Source organism: Pipistrellus hanaki (assembly GCF_964339955.1).
Source record: "Pipistrellus hanaki genome assembly, chromosome: 3".
Classification (NCBI taxonomy): domain Eukaryota; kingdom Metazoa; phylum Chordata; class Mammalia; order Chiroptera; family Vespertilionidae; genus Pipistrellus; species Pipistrellus hanaki.
In genome coordinates, this window is record NC_140505.1 from 76,846,399 (window position 1) to 76,863,250 (window position 16,852).

The following is a 16,852-nucleotide window of genomic DNA, read 5'->3' on the forward strand; positions in this document are numbered from 1 at the left end:
GCATGGTGCTGACTGTGCATAAAAGGGGGACCTGATCTAGTTAGGGAGGTCAGGAAAGCATTTCCCGAGGAAGTGATGATGGATGGTGAGCCAAGTTTAAGCTACCCGTAACAAGACGTTAGGGGAAGGAGAAGAGCTTTCCAGGCCTGAGAAGAGCAAGGCCTCTTGGCAGGAGGAAGCATGGCTGCAGCTCCATGGCTAGAGCATAGAAAGATTAGGCAGCCTGCCCCAGTTCACAATAAAACCAGGGTCAAAGAATGGAGGTGTTAGCCTAGCCCCACACACTGCTCAGCCATTTTCATATACTACCGCGCCACCCTCAACAGCAACTATGGTCTTCTTTCCTGTCAAAGTGTTCCATAGGGACAGAGGTCCATCAGTTAATGCTCATTCCAAAGAAGAAAGCCACAAAGTCGAACAATACAAACAAGCACAGAAGCTGAAGACTTGCCATGGAACTCCGTTTGTTGTTTCTGTGTTGAGTGTGGCCCCCAGGTCTGTGGAGTCCTGGGGATGGTCTCTATCAGTGGTGCTCAGTGTGGTCCCTGGGCCCCCAGCAGCAGCATCTCCTTGGGAATGAACTGCCCTACCCAAAACCCATGAGGAGAGGGTGGGAGGTGGGGCCTGGTAGTCTGTATTTTAACAAGGACTAGAGTTTCTACATACAAGGGTCTACACCAGTGGTTCCCAAAATGTCTGGTGGAACTTGCTAAAAATATTCCTGTGCCACACCCAAAAAATCTACAAAAATAAGACTCTCAGGATAGGAACCTATATTCAGATGATCAGCCTCATTTGGGAGCCACTGGTCTACATCAGTGTAGTACAGTGTCCGACACAATGAGCAATCAATTTTCAAATACCAATTTTTCTTGTCAGGTAATTAAGAATAATAAGTATGACAGGCTCTACAAACCAGAATCAATACATAATTTGATTGATATCTTCTTTCTTCTCAGCTCTTCAATTTCAAAGCATTGTCTTTCACATGTCTTATCTCAGTCTCATATCATCATACCCACCAAAAACTCTATGAGATCTAATAAGTGCTTATCAGAATCAAACCTTGATATTTTGGTTGCACTCTATATACCTGTTATTGAAAATGTCCCCAAGTTTCAAAATAGCTAAAAGAAAATCGCAAAGCCTTGTTATAACAATATACACCTAAATCAGAATTTTTCTTTTTCCTGCCTTTGCAAGGAAATGTATTTCTATCATAGTGATTCAGCATTGTTTTAAGTAGACATACAAATAAATATGGGAGGAATTAAGACAAAATTATGTCTAAAAACAAAAAACAGGAAATATTTCCAGAGCTGAAAGAATAGCTATTATCCTAGGTTCATCTTCAAACAACAGCATTTTTAAGAATTTTTCCATTTTAGATTTTTTTTTTTCATATCCTGGGATTTATGCAGCTCATCTGCAAATAATATTGACCGGTCTACTACAGGTAAAGCAAGATAAGGATATATGTCCCTCAAAGGCCACAGTCCCAGTGAGTAGGGACAAAAAATGAGTGGTTGCTGTAACATTTTTTTTTAAAGACCCCTATTATTGGTTATCTTAAGACAGCTGATCAGCTCCAGCCAGCAATCTTCGATTATGTAAAATCAGAATTTCTGAAGTGGATTCTGCTACCATTCCAATAAGACAAGGAAGCAATTTTAATAGTTTTAAGAAAATGGAAAAGAGCCTAGGAAGGTACTTTTTAATTTTTTATATACTATAGAATTATTTGAATTTCTACAATAAGCATATTATTTTTGTCATTAAAAATAACTAAAAAACAAGGTCACTAAGAGACATAGCAACTAAATGCAATGTGGCATCCTGGACTGAATTATCATAAAGGACATTTGTGGGGAAAAAAACAAAACAAAACACTAGTGAAATCCAAATAAAGCCTATAGTTTAGATTTACAAATTAAGTAAAAACATAAAAATATTTAGAAAAACATGTAGACACAAAACTGCAAATATTTGGCCCAGGAAATGGTGGCATTACATGCAGGTAATGAGAGATAAAGATAGCCAGAAACTGGAATGTGGAAACCTTCACACAACCTTGGAAAAGTCCTGAAGTAAAGACATATTTTTTTTTTTTTAAGAGTAAAATGAAACTTTTATTTATACAAACATACAAAGAACACAGAAATAGACAGAGGGCTCCTGAGAACAGTCTTCCAACTCCGTGGAAGCCAAACCAAACAACGGCCTCATGTCGACCAGTAGCCCTCCGACATTGAAAGCTGGCCACCCACTAGAAGGAGTCTGCCATTGGCCATTCCGGACCCCCATAACACAGAAAATCACAACCAACAACAAGAGGGCACCCAACATCAACATTTCAACTTAAAACCAGACTTGAGAGAGGTCCACTTCTCTCTCGCCCTTACAAGACCACAGAAATTTGCCCATGAGGCCTCTCCTCCTGGACCTGATGCCACCACGCCAGCTCAGGCCCTCCAGCCAGGCTGCCGCCCCAGCTGCGCTGCTCAGGTGGCACCCCGAGGAGGAAGCGCGAGTCGCTCCAGCGGCTTCCTGGCTCCGCCTCCCCTTCTCCAGGCAGCCAGCAAAATTAACCCAGGTGCCTGCCCCCCAAGCGAGGCCGCAGCTGCCCAGCTGCTCTCCGATGCGCAGACCGAGCCCCGCGGAAGCCCCCACTCCGACCCAACACCGCCAGGGGGCCCCACCCCACCAGGCTGGCCCCACTTCGCTGGCTCCATCCTGGGGCGCCACGCCGCCCGCCGACACCAAAAATCAGACCTGGGAAAGTCTCCCATCACTTTCCCGCATGTGAGGCACCAGCTCACGCCGCTCACCTCGTCCTGGGAGAGGTTTCCATCCCTCTCCCGCATGTGAGGAGCCTCCTAGGAGAGGATTCCACGTCTCTCCTGCCTGAGGGGCCCTCCCGGGAGGTCAGAACGTCTTCCGAATCCTCCGGCCCATGGTCTTAATGGCCCGTCTTCCAGATGTATTCGAGCACCAACGACACGAGGGGTTTCCACGTCCCTCCAGAGCACTCACACAAGGACACAGACACACACACACTTACCGCGGCCAGTCAGGCTCTCCGGATCAGCGTCCCTCATGGTCTTGGGGATCCCAGGATGAGCCCCCATATGTTACACCCAGACTTCGTGATCCCCAAGGACCACCAGGGAGCCTAGTCTGATGCAATAAAGAAAAGAGCCTCTTCCATGCTAGCCTGGGCTCTGTCCCACGCAGGCCAACAGCATGGCAGAAGAGAGAGAAGACATAATTTTTACTGGGTGTGTAGACTTACTTAAGTTGTCACCTTAATTAAGGTATAAGATCAGTAGAAGACATTGGTTGCTCTCATTATGAGAACACTCAGAAAGTGTTCCAATCAGCCACAACTGGTGTGTCACAGTATGTGTGCACTGCAGGGCACAATCTATGGCAACAGCTGCAAAGAACAGAATTTCAATTTGGGGTACATCCTGAATATTCTGTCCTCTTCATTACTCTATTCATTCACATTTACTGATTTTCTCCTATCCTAACTGTAGGAAGAAATAATCATTTGTTCCCAATGCCACTCTCAAGAAGCTTCCACTTATGTCATGCTAACAGGAGGCTTCTCTGGAACCAGTCTGCCCTCTGAAGCTCCTGCTTCCATCAGTTTAAATGGCTCCTCCTTTCATCCAAGTGACCATTCAGTCCATTTTAGTCTAGACAAATAGCTACTGGACAAAGGACATGAATAGGCAACTTTCAAATGCTAATTCAGCATGTGGGCTGTGGAGGTTAAAAACCATCACAAGAAAAACTGCCTGGCCCTGCTCCCTCACCAGGGCTGTCTTCCTTCTACCCTGACTGCATTCTGAAGGCTTAGCAGCAGCAGTGAGCTCTACAGCACTTGGCAACACCATTTTCACATTTCATTTAAAATACATTCTCCATTTCAGAATTTAAATGTCTATTTTTAATGGGAAAATGATGAAAATAATAGTAAATACAATAAATGAGTTAAGTTTTTAAATATGTCCCAAATAGCCCGAGCTGGTTTGGCTCAGTGGATAGAGCATCAGCCTGAGGACTGAAGGGTCCCGGTTCAATTCCAGTCAAGGGCAGATGTCTGGGTTGTGGGCTCGATCCCCAATAGGGGCTATGCAGGAGGCAGCTGATCAATTATTCTCTCATCATTGATGTTTCTATCTCTATCTCCCTCTCCCTTCCCTTTCTGAAATCAATCCTATATAATAACCTATATAATAAAAAGCTAATATGCAAATGGTCATCACGCCCTCACATTGTCATGCCATAACTGCTCAGACACTCAACACTGGGGAGAGAGGAATGGGGACCCAGGAGAGGGACAGGCCTCCTGCTCCGCAGTCCTGGGCTCCTGCATCTGTGGCTGGCAAGAGGGAGGGAAGCCAGGGTCCCAGGTGCCTGTGACTAGCTGGAGGAGGGAATGATAGGTCCCAGGTGCAGAGTAAGGCAGAGGCAGTTAGGGGCGATCAGGACAGAAGGGGAGCAGTTAGGGGTGATCAAGTTAGTAGGGGAGCAGTTAGGGGCAATCAAGCAGGCAGACAGAGGTGGTTAGGGTGATCAGGCAGGCAGGCAGGCAGAGATTAGGGAAGATCAGGTAGGCAGATAGGTGAGCAGTTAGGAGCCAGTGGTCCCGGATTGAGAGAGGCAGTTGGACATCCCCTGAGGGGTCCTGAATTGGGGAGGAACACCCCCCCACCCCATGCATGAATTTCATGCACTGGGACTCTTGTGTGTGCGCGTGCGCGAGCGTGTGTGTGTATGTGTGTGTGTATATAGCCTGGTGCCACCACTGGGGTCCCTTGGCCTGGCCTGCAGGAATCTGGCAGAAACCGGCTCTCTGACATCCCCTAAGGGTCCTGGATTGCAAGAGGTTGCAGGCCAGTCCGAGGGACCCCACTAGTGCATGATTGAGACCAGGGCGGGACTGCGGGAGGGCTCCAAGGCATGTCCAGCCCATCTCACCCAGTCCCAATTGGCCGGACCCCAGCAGCAAGCTGATCTACTTGGAGTGTCTGCCCCCTGGTGCTCAGTGCACTGGTGGTCAAACGGACAGTCAGACACTTCACATATTAGGCTTTTATTATATAGTATTAAAAAAATATATATGTCCAAAATAGTTTTCCAGTATGGCACCTTTTATATACACAACAAGGCACAAGTGGAATATACAGAATATTAACTGTTATCTTAAAAAGTTACAGAAATTTGTCTAATTGGATAGTTGAAAGCTGTAGAGAATTAATTTTTAAAGATGTGGTGTTTTAAAAAGTCCTTTATCTTCTAGAGATTTGTACTGAAATATATAGGGATAAAATGACACTGGGTATTTACTTCAAAATAATCTCAGGTGTGTGGGGTAAGGTTAGAAGAAATGGGTGAATTATATATGAAAACAAGACTGGCCACGGATGGATTAAGTATTGAAACAGTGTGATGGTTGGGAAGGGAGTATTATTACATTACTCTCTATACTTTTGCATATGTTTGAAATTTTCTAAAATGCAATACTTTTTTTTTTTTAACAAAGTCATAGAAAGGAGGAAAAAAATTTAAACAAACTAATATAGTAACAAACTATATTACTTAAAAAACTAAGGAATATAACGAGTGAAGAGATTGTTGAGTCCAGATTAAAAGTGTATTACCTCTCTCCTTTGCTCCAAATTCCTTGAAATGATATATTTTGAAAGAACTAAATAATTGTAATAAGGAATACAAGATTAAACATGATATTAAGATACCAGTGGTTTTGACAGCCTCCTCTTAGTCCCTCAGTGTTTCTAAAAATGTGGTCCCTCAAATAACCAAGAAAATCACCTGATAACTGTTAGAAATGCAAATTCTCAGGCCATATCCCAACCTACTTAGAGGGTAGGGCCATGTGATTTGGGTTTTAACAAACCTTCCATGTGATTCTGATGAAGTTCCAGGACACTGTAAAGCTGGTGAGACTGCCAAGAAACAAGAGAAGAAAACCTTAGCCCAAACCAGCCCCAGAGACAACAATCAGAAAGGAAAAGCAATTACAGGAATATTCTAAGCTTAGGGTCAACAACTGTCGAAAGCTGGAGGCCTCGAGCTGCAACTGTCAAGTCCTAACCTTGCCCACCTCCAAAGCCAATGGTTGGTGAGAGTGGGAGATAGTTCCGCCCAGGGCAAAAGCCACCATCCTCAGAATAAAGTGCTTTGTATTTTGGCAAAGAGATGGAAGTGAGGATGGGACAAGAGCTTAGCTCTTCTGCTCACTCCCCATCTGTGTATTCCCATCTGTGTGAACAAGCCCCTTTTCTCAAAGTGAACATCTTTTGGAGAAAGGAATGCTTATACAAATGTGGGGGAAATCCACACCAACTTCCAATCAAGAGAATCTCATTCAATCTAAGAGTGATCCTTTAAAAACAAATAGCAGCACAGATAATCAATAAAGTGAACAAACAGAAAGTTGACAATCAATGGGGGAAAAACACAAATAATTTAAGGAATAGAGAAGAATGTGAAAATTCTAATTGGTATCCTCAGAAATGTAAGGGTACAACTATGAAAAAAAGCAATTAGATCAAGAAGCAACCTTGAATATTTAAAAACAAATTACTGCCTTTGCTGGTTTGGCTCAGTGGACAGTGTCAGCCTGTGAACTGAAGGGTCCCAGGTTTGATTTCAGTCAAGGACACATGCCAGGGATTATAGGCTCAATCGCCAGTAGGAGGTGTGTAGGAAGCAACCAATCAATGATTCTCTCTCATCATTAATGTTTCTATTGCTCCCTCCCTACCTCTCTAAAATCCATAAAATTTTTTTAAAATAAAATAAAACATTAAAAAAACACAAATTACTAAACTTAAAAATTAAATGGAAAAGCTAAATAACGGTGTAATGTACACATCTGAGGTTAGTCATCTAGAAGATAACATTTGAGAAATTCTTTTGGGACAGAGAACAAAGACCAAGACAAAAAATAAAGGTGAACTGACAGAGGATCAAGTTAGGAGGTCCCATATTCACTTGATGAGTTTCAGAAAAACAAAGTAGATTAAATAGAAAGAAAACAATTAAATAAATGATTTTCAAAATTAATCCAAGAATGGTACAATTCTTCATTCAAAAAACCATGGGGTAAACAGTATGAATGATAAGTGTCCCACATATCTAGGCACATACTGGTGAAATTTTAGGACTCCGAGCACATAAAAAAAGCCCTAAAAGTTTTTCAGGAGGAAAAAAAAGGTCTTTACCAATAAACAGAATCAGATTGTTATCCGACTTTTAATCAGCAATATTAGGTGCCAGCAATCATGTTACAGTCTCAAAATTCCGACTCCCCTCTCTACCCTACACCAACCCCCCAACCCCAACTTGGAAATTTTAAACACACTTAAATAATTCCTGGGTTAAACATACAGACAACTGAATGTGAAATTTACCCAAAAGAAATGAATAACAACAGTCACCTCAGCTAAAGACTGTCAGACACAGCCAAGGCAGTGCTTCATTTATTAGAAAACAAGAATGAAAACAAACCTCTGCACAATACACCTTAAAGCAATGATTGCTAATATCTCTGAAGATAGGGCGGTCCATGACAGTAGCCTAGGAGTCTGAATTCACTTATGTATTTAAGGCCCGTGGAATTTGCATGCTAACTAGTGATAAACTGCAGATTAAGTCATATTTTGAATATAAGCTCAATTTATAATATTGGTTACTTCATCCCAATGAGGTGAATTGGGTTTGGAATAACATCTTGAATAATATAAAAGTTAAACTGAGTTCCTAAAGTCAGGCAAGGCTTTATTCATTTTTATATGTTTAATTTATGCACAGTGGTGGCATAGGTAAACATTCAACAGTATTATATTGACTGAATTAATGTACTGGACAGATATTTTCCAAAATATGGGGCTCATTGGAGAAACAGAATAAAACAGAAGGAAAAAATCTGGGTGGTGGTTACGAGGTTGGGAAACTGATGTACACATGAATTTTAACTTCACGATGTCACGGTGCCACACGATTCAGGTAGCATCCTAAGACAGAGGAGCAGCAAGAGGGCTGAGAGCTGTTATCAGCTTTCCTGCCTTCCGACTTAGATAATTACAATGCCAGATAAAACTTAATTTTCAACTATAAAAACAGACTAATTTTTAAAAACCTATCCCCTTTTAGCTGTCTGTCAGAAGGGTAGAGCTCTAACTCTAGCAAGCACAGGGACATAAAATCAAAGTCTCTGTATTATAGAGGACAAAAAGATCTCAGTAACTTTTATTTAAAACATTTAAAAAAGATTCAATTACTATCTTCATAGGGTAAATTTTAACTAAACCTAAAACTGAGGTAACTATTTCACAAACTGTTTCTGCTATAAGAAATTATTTGAACCTCATCAAGTACTACACTTAACATACTTTTTCAAGAGGAAATTTAAAAAGGCCCAATTCTGAACCATACCAAAACAAGCACTTTAATTGAATCTAAATATACACAGAGGCCATATCAATATTCTATTTCAAACATTCAATATTTGAGCTACTTAAGTAGTGGTAATAGGTGAATTTCAAAATGTTCTTTGAAATACAAGACTTTCTATTACATTTATTTAACCTGGTTTATTTTTAAAATATTTCCTCTTCCTACAGAATACTTCTCTCCTGCATTAAAAACAAAATAACTGTATCTCTCTCTCACTAACCTATAGTTTTGCTCAGCTGAATTAAACATTTTTAAAGCTTTATTCTTTACTACTACACCAATATCCTTAATTCTTAACTGATCCAACAGCAGATTTCCGTACATGACAGCAATACATACAATATATACAAATAAAGAGAATTCTGTTTAGTAACAATACAGAAGACACAGTATTAAAAATCAATTGTGTATTTATTTGTACAGATTCAAAGAAAATAATTGAAAATCCAACACAGTATCACATGAATCTTACAATTCAAAGACTAATCCAGTTTAAAAAGTTTTCCTCCACTAACTTGAGCATGGCACTATTTAGATGCTTCAGTTATGTATGAGTGCTCAAACATAAGACACCTACACATCTTCAGTTTTCATAGAATTACTATTAAGTCCAAAAAAGTCTTTTTTGATGATATACCGAACACACTGCAAAATCACATTTCTTTCATGCCGAATGTCTGGAGCTAAAAGCTAAAAAACAATAAATACAGAGATTAGCTAGTAAATAAAACATACCCAAGAAACATAATCTAAAATATCATATGTGACTTCCCCATTGAACAATAAAGATGTACATTATATTTGCTAAAAAAAAAAAATGCAAAAACATTTCTTCTTAATTTATACCAAGACTATCTAGTTTTTAAACAGCATAAATGTTAACATTTGGGTTCTTCTCTAGGAGTATCTGACAAGGGACCAAAAAAAAAAAAAAAAAAAAAAAAAAAAAAAAAAAAAAAAAAAGATTTAAAAGTCTGTAATCCTTTAATATAAAAATCATATTAAACAGGACCCTCCCCAATTCAAATCTATAAACAGTATACAAATTGGTAAGTAGATATATAAAGATAGTAATAATAATACTAATAGTTAAAGATTCCAATATTCCTGGACTTTTATAACTTCCCATTTTTGTGCTTATTGCAATTAAAAGAAAGCTAAAAATCCCTGGTATTTAGAATAACTACATAACCAAGGAATCATATGTAATTTGTCAAAAAGATAAAAGTGACCTCAACTTATTTTCTGATGTCATTAATGTAGTTTGAAAACATCACATAGGAATTTTCAGTGGAAAAATGATTTAATTTGCACCTATTAGGCACACATTTTAAAAATACAATTTACTTTATATAGCACTGAAATTTACAAAACAGAGATCTCATTTCAGATCAATTTAATCAAAAGCAACTGTGTCTACATGTAATCCTCATAGAGTGTAGCCACAGAACACTTTAGCTATAGCACAAGTACTTATCTGACAAGGCAAACCAAACAGAGTTTTCACAGCATGTCAACAGTTTTACAACTAACTCCATTAAAAATTTAGGAATATTTCTATTTCTATCACTCTTATATATGAAAGCCTCGGACCTTTGAATAGCTTGTCCATTATATAGAATCAAAAGATGCATTGCTTCCTCTTTATAATTTGAAAAAATAGATTTTTTTTTTAGCACACCACAATGAGAATAAATGCACAGATGTTTCCTTTCTTCACCCTGGCTGAGTGGCTTAGTTGGTTGAAGCATCATCTCGTTCAGCACAAGGCGTCAAGTTCAATTCCCACTCCAGGCACAAGCCTAGATTGCAGGTTGGATCCCAGGTCAGGGCGCCTATAGGAGGCAACCAGCAGATGTTTCTCTCTCACATCAATGTTTGTTTGTTTCTCTCTCTCTCCCTTTCTTTCTTTCTTTCACTCAAATCAATGGAAAAATAGCCTTAGGTGAAAATTAAAAAAAACATACAAAAGAAAACCCCTTTTCTCCTTTCAGTCTGCCAGTGTATTTAGCTGTGCTTTCAGTGAAAACTTTAAGTGTCAGTATACCTCAATACACATTTTGTAACCAATCAGTTAAACCTAGATTCTTTTACACTGAGTGGCCAGATTATTTATTATGATCTCTGAACACATAATAATCTGGCCACTCAATGTATTTGTATCTCAAATGGGTACCAAAAGTATTCCAGACTTTTGCTGGAGATCAACCACCTATTTACCCTGAGTTTTCTATCAGCCAGTGCAAAGGGGAAAACTGATCAGGTGCATGATTTACAGATCTTTGATATCAAATAAATGAGGTACTCAAGATAAGTACACTGAATGGCCAGACTATTATGCATTCAGAGATCATAATAATCTGGCCACTCAAAGAGAGAGAAAGAGAAAAAGAGAGAGAGAGAGAGAGAAAGAGAGAGAGAGAGAGAGAGAGAGAGAGAGAGAGAGAGAGAGAGAGAGTGTGTGTGTGTGTGTGTATTAGAGGCCCGGTGCATGAATTCGTGCCTGGGTGGGGTCCAGCCAGCCTGGCCATGGGGAGGGGACATGGGCAGTTTGCTGGCCTGCCTGCTGGTCAAGGGGACAATTTGCATATTAGCCTTTTATTATATAGGATATGCACTGAATGGCCAGATATTATGCATTCAGAGATCATAATAATCTGCCAGTGTATTTTAAGCAGTTTTGAAAATTGTAGGATTAAGCAAATAAAAAAAAAAGGGGGTGGGGGGGAAAGACAAGGTCGGGGGAGAGAAAGCCCTAGCTGGTTTGGCTCAGTAGATAGAGCGTCAGCCTGTAGACTGAAGGGTAGTGGTTTGATTCTGGTCAGGGGCACATACCTTGATTGCAGGCTCTATCCCTGACCTGGTTGGGGTGCATATGACGCAACCAATTGGTATTTCTCTCTTACATATCTATGTTTCTCTCTCTATCTTTCCCCCTCCCTTCCACTCTAAAAAATCAATGGGAAAATATCCTCGAGTGAGGATTAAACAAAAAACGAAAGAGCGAGAGCGAGACAGCGAGAGCGAGAGAGAGAGAGAGACAGAGGGGGGGGGGGAGGGAAGAAATAACTCATTCACATGAACCACAGTGTAGCAATTGTGGAGGGTCTAGGCTGGGTGGAGATGGAAGACCCAGAGCAGGGATAAATGGTGATGGGGGAAAATAAAGATAAAATAAAGAGGGGGGGGAAAGAAAAATCACTTACCATTTCCAGGAGATATGGGTGATGTGTTCTTGGTTCAAATAAAGCATGATGGTTGTGACAATCTTTTTTTCTCTTAGGATTTGTCTTTTTGAAATTTTTCTTTTGGCTCCTGGCTTCTGAGAAATTGTTAACAGTCACTTTAACATCTTGATTTGATCCCTTAGGAGAATCACTATGAAGAACCTGTTCTTCCGCCAGAACATCTGCTTCAGTCTTAATGGGAGTTTCTAAATGAGATAAAAAACACAAACATAGAAAACAAAAACACAAGTTATCCTTCTAAAAGGTAACAACAACAAAACCCATAATAATTTCTCCCAGCCATAATATTGCCTAATTATTAATTTACTATGTATTATAATACTTTTTTAAAATTGGGAGTTATAACTGCCAAGACTTGAGGAGATTACCACAAAGAATTAAAGAAAGTGATCCTTATGAAAGAAATAATACAAGACTGAAACTTGGATCTATACAAATGAAGAATGAAGAGTGCCAGAAACAGTCAATATATGTGAATAAATATAAAACACATTATTTTCTTGTTTGAAAATTCTTTTAAATATAATAATATAAAGCAAAAATAATAACAATGTATGTGGGGTTTATAACATCTGTAGTGATAAAATCTATGATAATAACACAAAGGAAGGGAAGAGAAAAATGTAAATATCCTATATAATAAAAGGCTAATATGCAAATTGTCCCCTTGACTGGGAGTTCAAACAGGGGTGGGGCCACCCGGCCAACCGCCTGTGGCCCCTCCCTCCAGCCGGCCCAATCCACCCCTATTGGGGCGGGCCAGCTGGATCCCACCCGTGCACGAATTCTAGTATTGCTATAAATTTCTTAAATTGTATGTGAAATGCTATAACATCATCTGAAAGTAAACTGATAAGTCGCATATTATAAACTCTACACCAACTCTTATTAAAGAAAACAAATAAACCAAATCTAATAAACCAACACTGCACTAGCCTAAAAATATAGAATTAATCCAAAGGCAGGAAAAAAATAAAAACAGATAAGACAGCCCTAGCTGGTTTGGCTCAGTGGATAGAGCATCAGCACATGGACTGAGGATTCTGGGTTTGATTCTCATCAAGGGCTCATGGTTGAGCATCAACCTATGAATCAGGAGGTCATATGCCTGGGTTATGGGCTAGATCCCTAGTGTGGGGGGGGGGTGTGTATGTGTGTGCGCACAGGATAGAGCCAACCAATGACTCTCTCTCATCATTGATGTTTTTATCTCTCTCCCCCTCTCCCTTCCTCTCTGAAACCAATAAAAAAAATATACTGGGGGGAAAAAAGGAGAAAATACTACTCATTGACATTTTCTTTCCTACGTGCAGGATAAGGCACAACCGCCCCTTTTACTTCTTTCTTGATGGGCTCTTTCCTTGTTTAAAACTCTTTCCAGGAAAGCATTACTTACGTTTAAGATCTACAATACATTTTTATGTCAGTCCCTAAATTGTGACAGACCTCAGCTATAAAGATACACAGACAATAATGCGGTGAAGGCCAGGGGTGAGGCAGGAGTCAGGTGGAGGGGGCCAATGGGGGAAGAGAAGGGAGGGGGGCATCTGTAACACTCTCAACAATAAAGATTTAAGAAAACTATATGTCATTGTAAGTGCTTAGGGAGTGTGTAGGTTATGCTGGGTGGGTCACAGAGTGACTTTATAAGCACTCCTCATGCTCCTCATTTTGATACTGTACAGCTCTTTAATCCTTTATGAGGTATCTTTTAAAAAAATATACAATTGTTAATATCTGTGAAAATCAGACTGCTCCTCTTCATCTAGAATCCACTTACATAAGCAGCTTTCTAAATGCTATTTCATGGCTCAGAGAAGGCCCACTTTATTTCCTTTATTTATTCCAAAGTCCCTATGTCTGAGTATCCTATTCTATAGCCCAGAATTAATACTGAAAGCTAGAAATTTTCTAGTGACCTGATAGCTTAATAAAGCTGAATTCAAACTACATAAAATAATTCTTATGGCTTGGAAATGTCTAGCAAGGGCTTTTCTGTAAGGCAGGGAATTTTGGACAATTAGTCAAAATGAATTTACACAAAATCAAACACATCTATTAATAAATAGTATCCTTTGTTACCTATAAGAAAAGAATAGGCAAGACTACAAGTAAGCCCTAACCGGTATGGCTCAGTGGATAGAGCATCAGCCTGAGAACTGAAAGGTCCCAGGTTCCATTCTGGTCAAGGGCATGTACCTTGGTTGTGGACACATCCCCAGTAGCGGGTGTGCAGGAGGCAGCTGATTGATTTTTCTCTCTCATCGATGTTTCTAACTCTCTATCCCTCTCCCTTCCTCTCTGTAAAAAATCAATAAAATATATTTTAAAAATCATTAAAAAACAAAAACAAAAACAAAAAAACGCCTACAAGTAAGATTGTTAACAAACGTACAGCATAAACAGGTAATTTGTAACAACAAAAGCATAAAAAGGGACAGGGAAAAGGTCAGAATTTCCAGATGGAGATCAGATGCATTCAAAAGAAAAAGACTATGGTATATATGGACATTTCTTTTTCATAAACCTAGTGGTAAACACACACACACACACACACACACACACACCCACACACCCCAAACTGAGGCACATAACTTTAAAAAAGAGGAAACAGAGGAAAGAAGTATGGGATACCATCAAACAAAAACAACAGAAATACAAAGAAAAAGAACCAATGGAGGTATAGAAAACAAAGGACAAAAGGGTTATCCTATATAATAAAGAGCTAATATGCAAATGGCCATCATGCCCTCACATCGTCACACCCTCATGGCATCATGCCATAACTGCTCAGACACTCAACACTGGGCAGAGAGGAATGGGGACCAGCCAGGCACAAATGAGCTCTCAGAGGAATGGGGACCAGCCAGGCTGCGGCCCGGGAGAGGGACAAGCTGCATGCCCCACAGTCCGGGGACCAGCGGCTACACCTGTGCCTGCGCCCCAGCCCAGCTCGGGAGAGGGACAAACGGCCCGCCCCACGGTCCCAGGCACCTGCGGCTGCGGTTAGCCTAGGGCCTAGGCAAAGCCAGCCTGGGTTCTGGGTGCCTGTGGCCAGCCGGAAGTAGGGAATCCTGAGTCCCAGTGCAGGGCGAGGCAAAGGCAGTTAGGAGTGATCAGTACAGCAGGGGAACAGTTAGGGGCGATCAGGCATGCAGGCAGGCAAAGTTGGTTAGGGACGAACAGACAGGCAGGCAAAAGGGCTAGGGGTGACCAGGCGGGCAGACAAGCAGTTAGGAGCCAGCAGTCCTGGACTGCAAGAGATCCCCACCGAGTGGTCCAGGATTGGAGAGGGTGCAGGCCGGCCTGATGGACTCCCTCCATCCCTGTGGACTGGGCCTCTAGTTTCTAGGATAAGTTCCTAGAAATATATAACCTTCCTAGACTGAATCATGAAGAATTAGAAAATCTAAATAGACTGATCAGCAATGAGGAAATTGAAACCACAATCAAAAACCTCCCAAAAAATATAGCCCAGGACCAGATGGCTTCACCAGTGAATTCTACCAAACATAATACCTATCCTTCTCAAACTCTTCCAAAAACTTTTAATTAGAGGCAACACTTCCTAACACATTTTATGAAGCTAAAATAACACTGGTACCAAAATCTGGCAAGAATAACATGAACCAAGAAAACTAAAACCTATATTTCTGATGAATACAGATGTAAAAATCCTATACAAAACATTAGCAAATCAAAAACAATAAATAAAAAAATAACACATCACAACCAACTGGGGTTCATTCCAAGAGCACAAGGAAAGTTTAAAATATGCAAATCAATCAATGTAATAAACTACATTAACAAAACAAATAAAAATCAGATGACTTTATCAATAAATGCAGAAAAAGCATTTGATAAGACATAATACCCACTTATTATTAAAATACTCAATAAAATAGGAATAGAAGGAAAGTAACTCAATATAATAAAGGCCATGGCCATATATGACAAATCCTCAGCAAATCTTGGTTAAAAGCATTTTAAAATTAACAGGGCTGTTAATTTTCACAAGTGACATATGGACTGGATAGTTTATCCGTTAAATCCAAAGTCTGTTAAAACAAGGCCCCAAAAATCAAGGGTTTTACTGTATTTGCAAAGAATAGCTCCAACAAGAGGTTAATATCCAAAGTATATAAACAACTCATACAAGTCAACACCAAACAAACAATCCAATTAAAAAATAGGCAGACTACTTGAAACAGACACTTCTCCCAAGAAGACATACAAATAGCCAACAGATATAAGAAAAGATGTTCAACTTTACTAACTATTAGGGAAATGCAAATCAAAACTACAATGAGATACCGCTTCACACTTGTTAGAATGGCTATTATCAACAAGACAGTTCATAACAAGTATTGGAAAGGTTGTGGAGAAGAGGGAACCCTCACTCACTGCTGGTGGGAATGTAAACTGGTAGAACCACTATGGCTGTTCCTCAAAAAATTAAGAATTGAGTTACCATATGACCCAGCAATTCCTCTTCTGGGTATCTACCCGAAGAACTCGAAAACATTTATTCACAAAGATATATGCACCCCTATGTTCATTGTAGCATTGTTCACAGTGGCCAAGACATGGAGACGACAAAAGCGTCTTTCGATAAAGGACTGGATAAAGATGTGGTTCATGTACACTATGGAATATCAGTCATAAGAAAAGGTGAAATACTGCCATTTGTGTGACAATATAGATGGGCCTTGAGAATATTATCCTAAGCAAAATAAGTCATCAGAAAAAGCTAAGAACTATATGATTTCTAAACTGAAACTCATAGGCACAGATAACAGTATGGTGGTTATCAGAGGGCAGTGCCAGAGGCCAAATATATGATGACCAAATATATAAGTGAAAGATCATTTAACTTTGGGGGGTGGGCATACACCGCAATATACAGATCATGTATCACAGAAATGTATGCTTGAACCTATACAGTCTTATTAACCAATGTCACCCCAATCAAACAACAACAAAAAAAGTAATGCATTACTGTGCAATAAGACAACGAATGCCACACAGAGGAAGGCTTTACTGGGAGGCATTATTGCAGCTTCTTTACACGTTTATGTCCCTAAACTTAGGCTTTGCATCTACTCAGCTCA

At 40.0% G+C, this 16,852-nt stretch overlaps 1 protein-coding gene across 1 annotated transcript in view; it reads right to left on the minus strand.

Annotated features, from left to right (window-relative positions):
- Positions 1-7,481: 7,481 nt before the first annotated feature.
- The window catches only part of NUFIP1 (nuclear FMR1 interacting protein 1), a 35,151-nt gene continuing 25,780 nt past the window's right edge, over positions 7,482-16,852 (minus strand). Inside the window, exons 9-10 of the mRNA XM_084879423.1 lie at positions 11,700-11,926; positions 7,482-9,183 (exon numbers count right to left, since the gene is read on the minus strand). Coding sequence (XP_084735549.1) covers positions 9,067-9,183; positions 11,700-11,926 — 344 coding nt within the window. The 3' untranslated portion in view covers positions 7,482-9,066. The remainder of the gene's footprint in view (positions 9,184-11,699; positions 11,927-16,852) is intronic.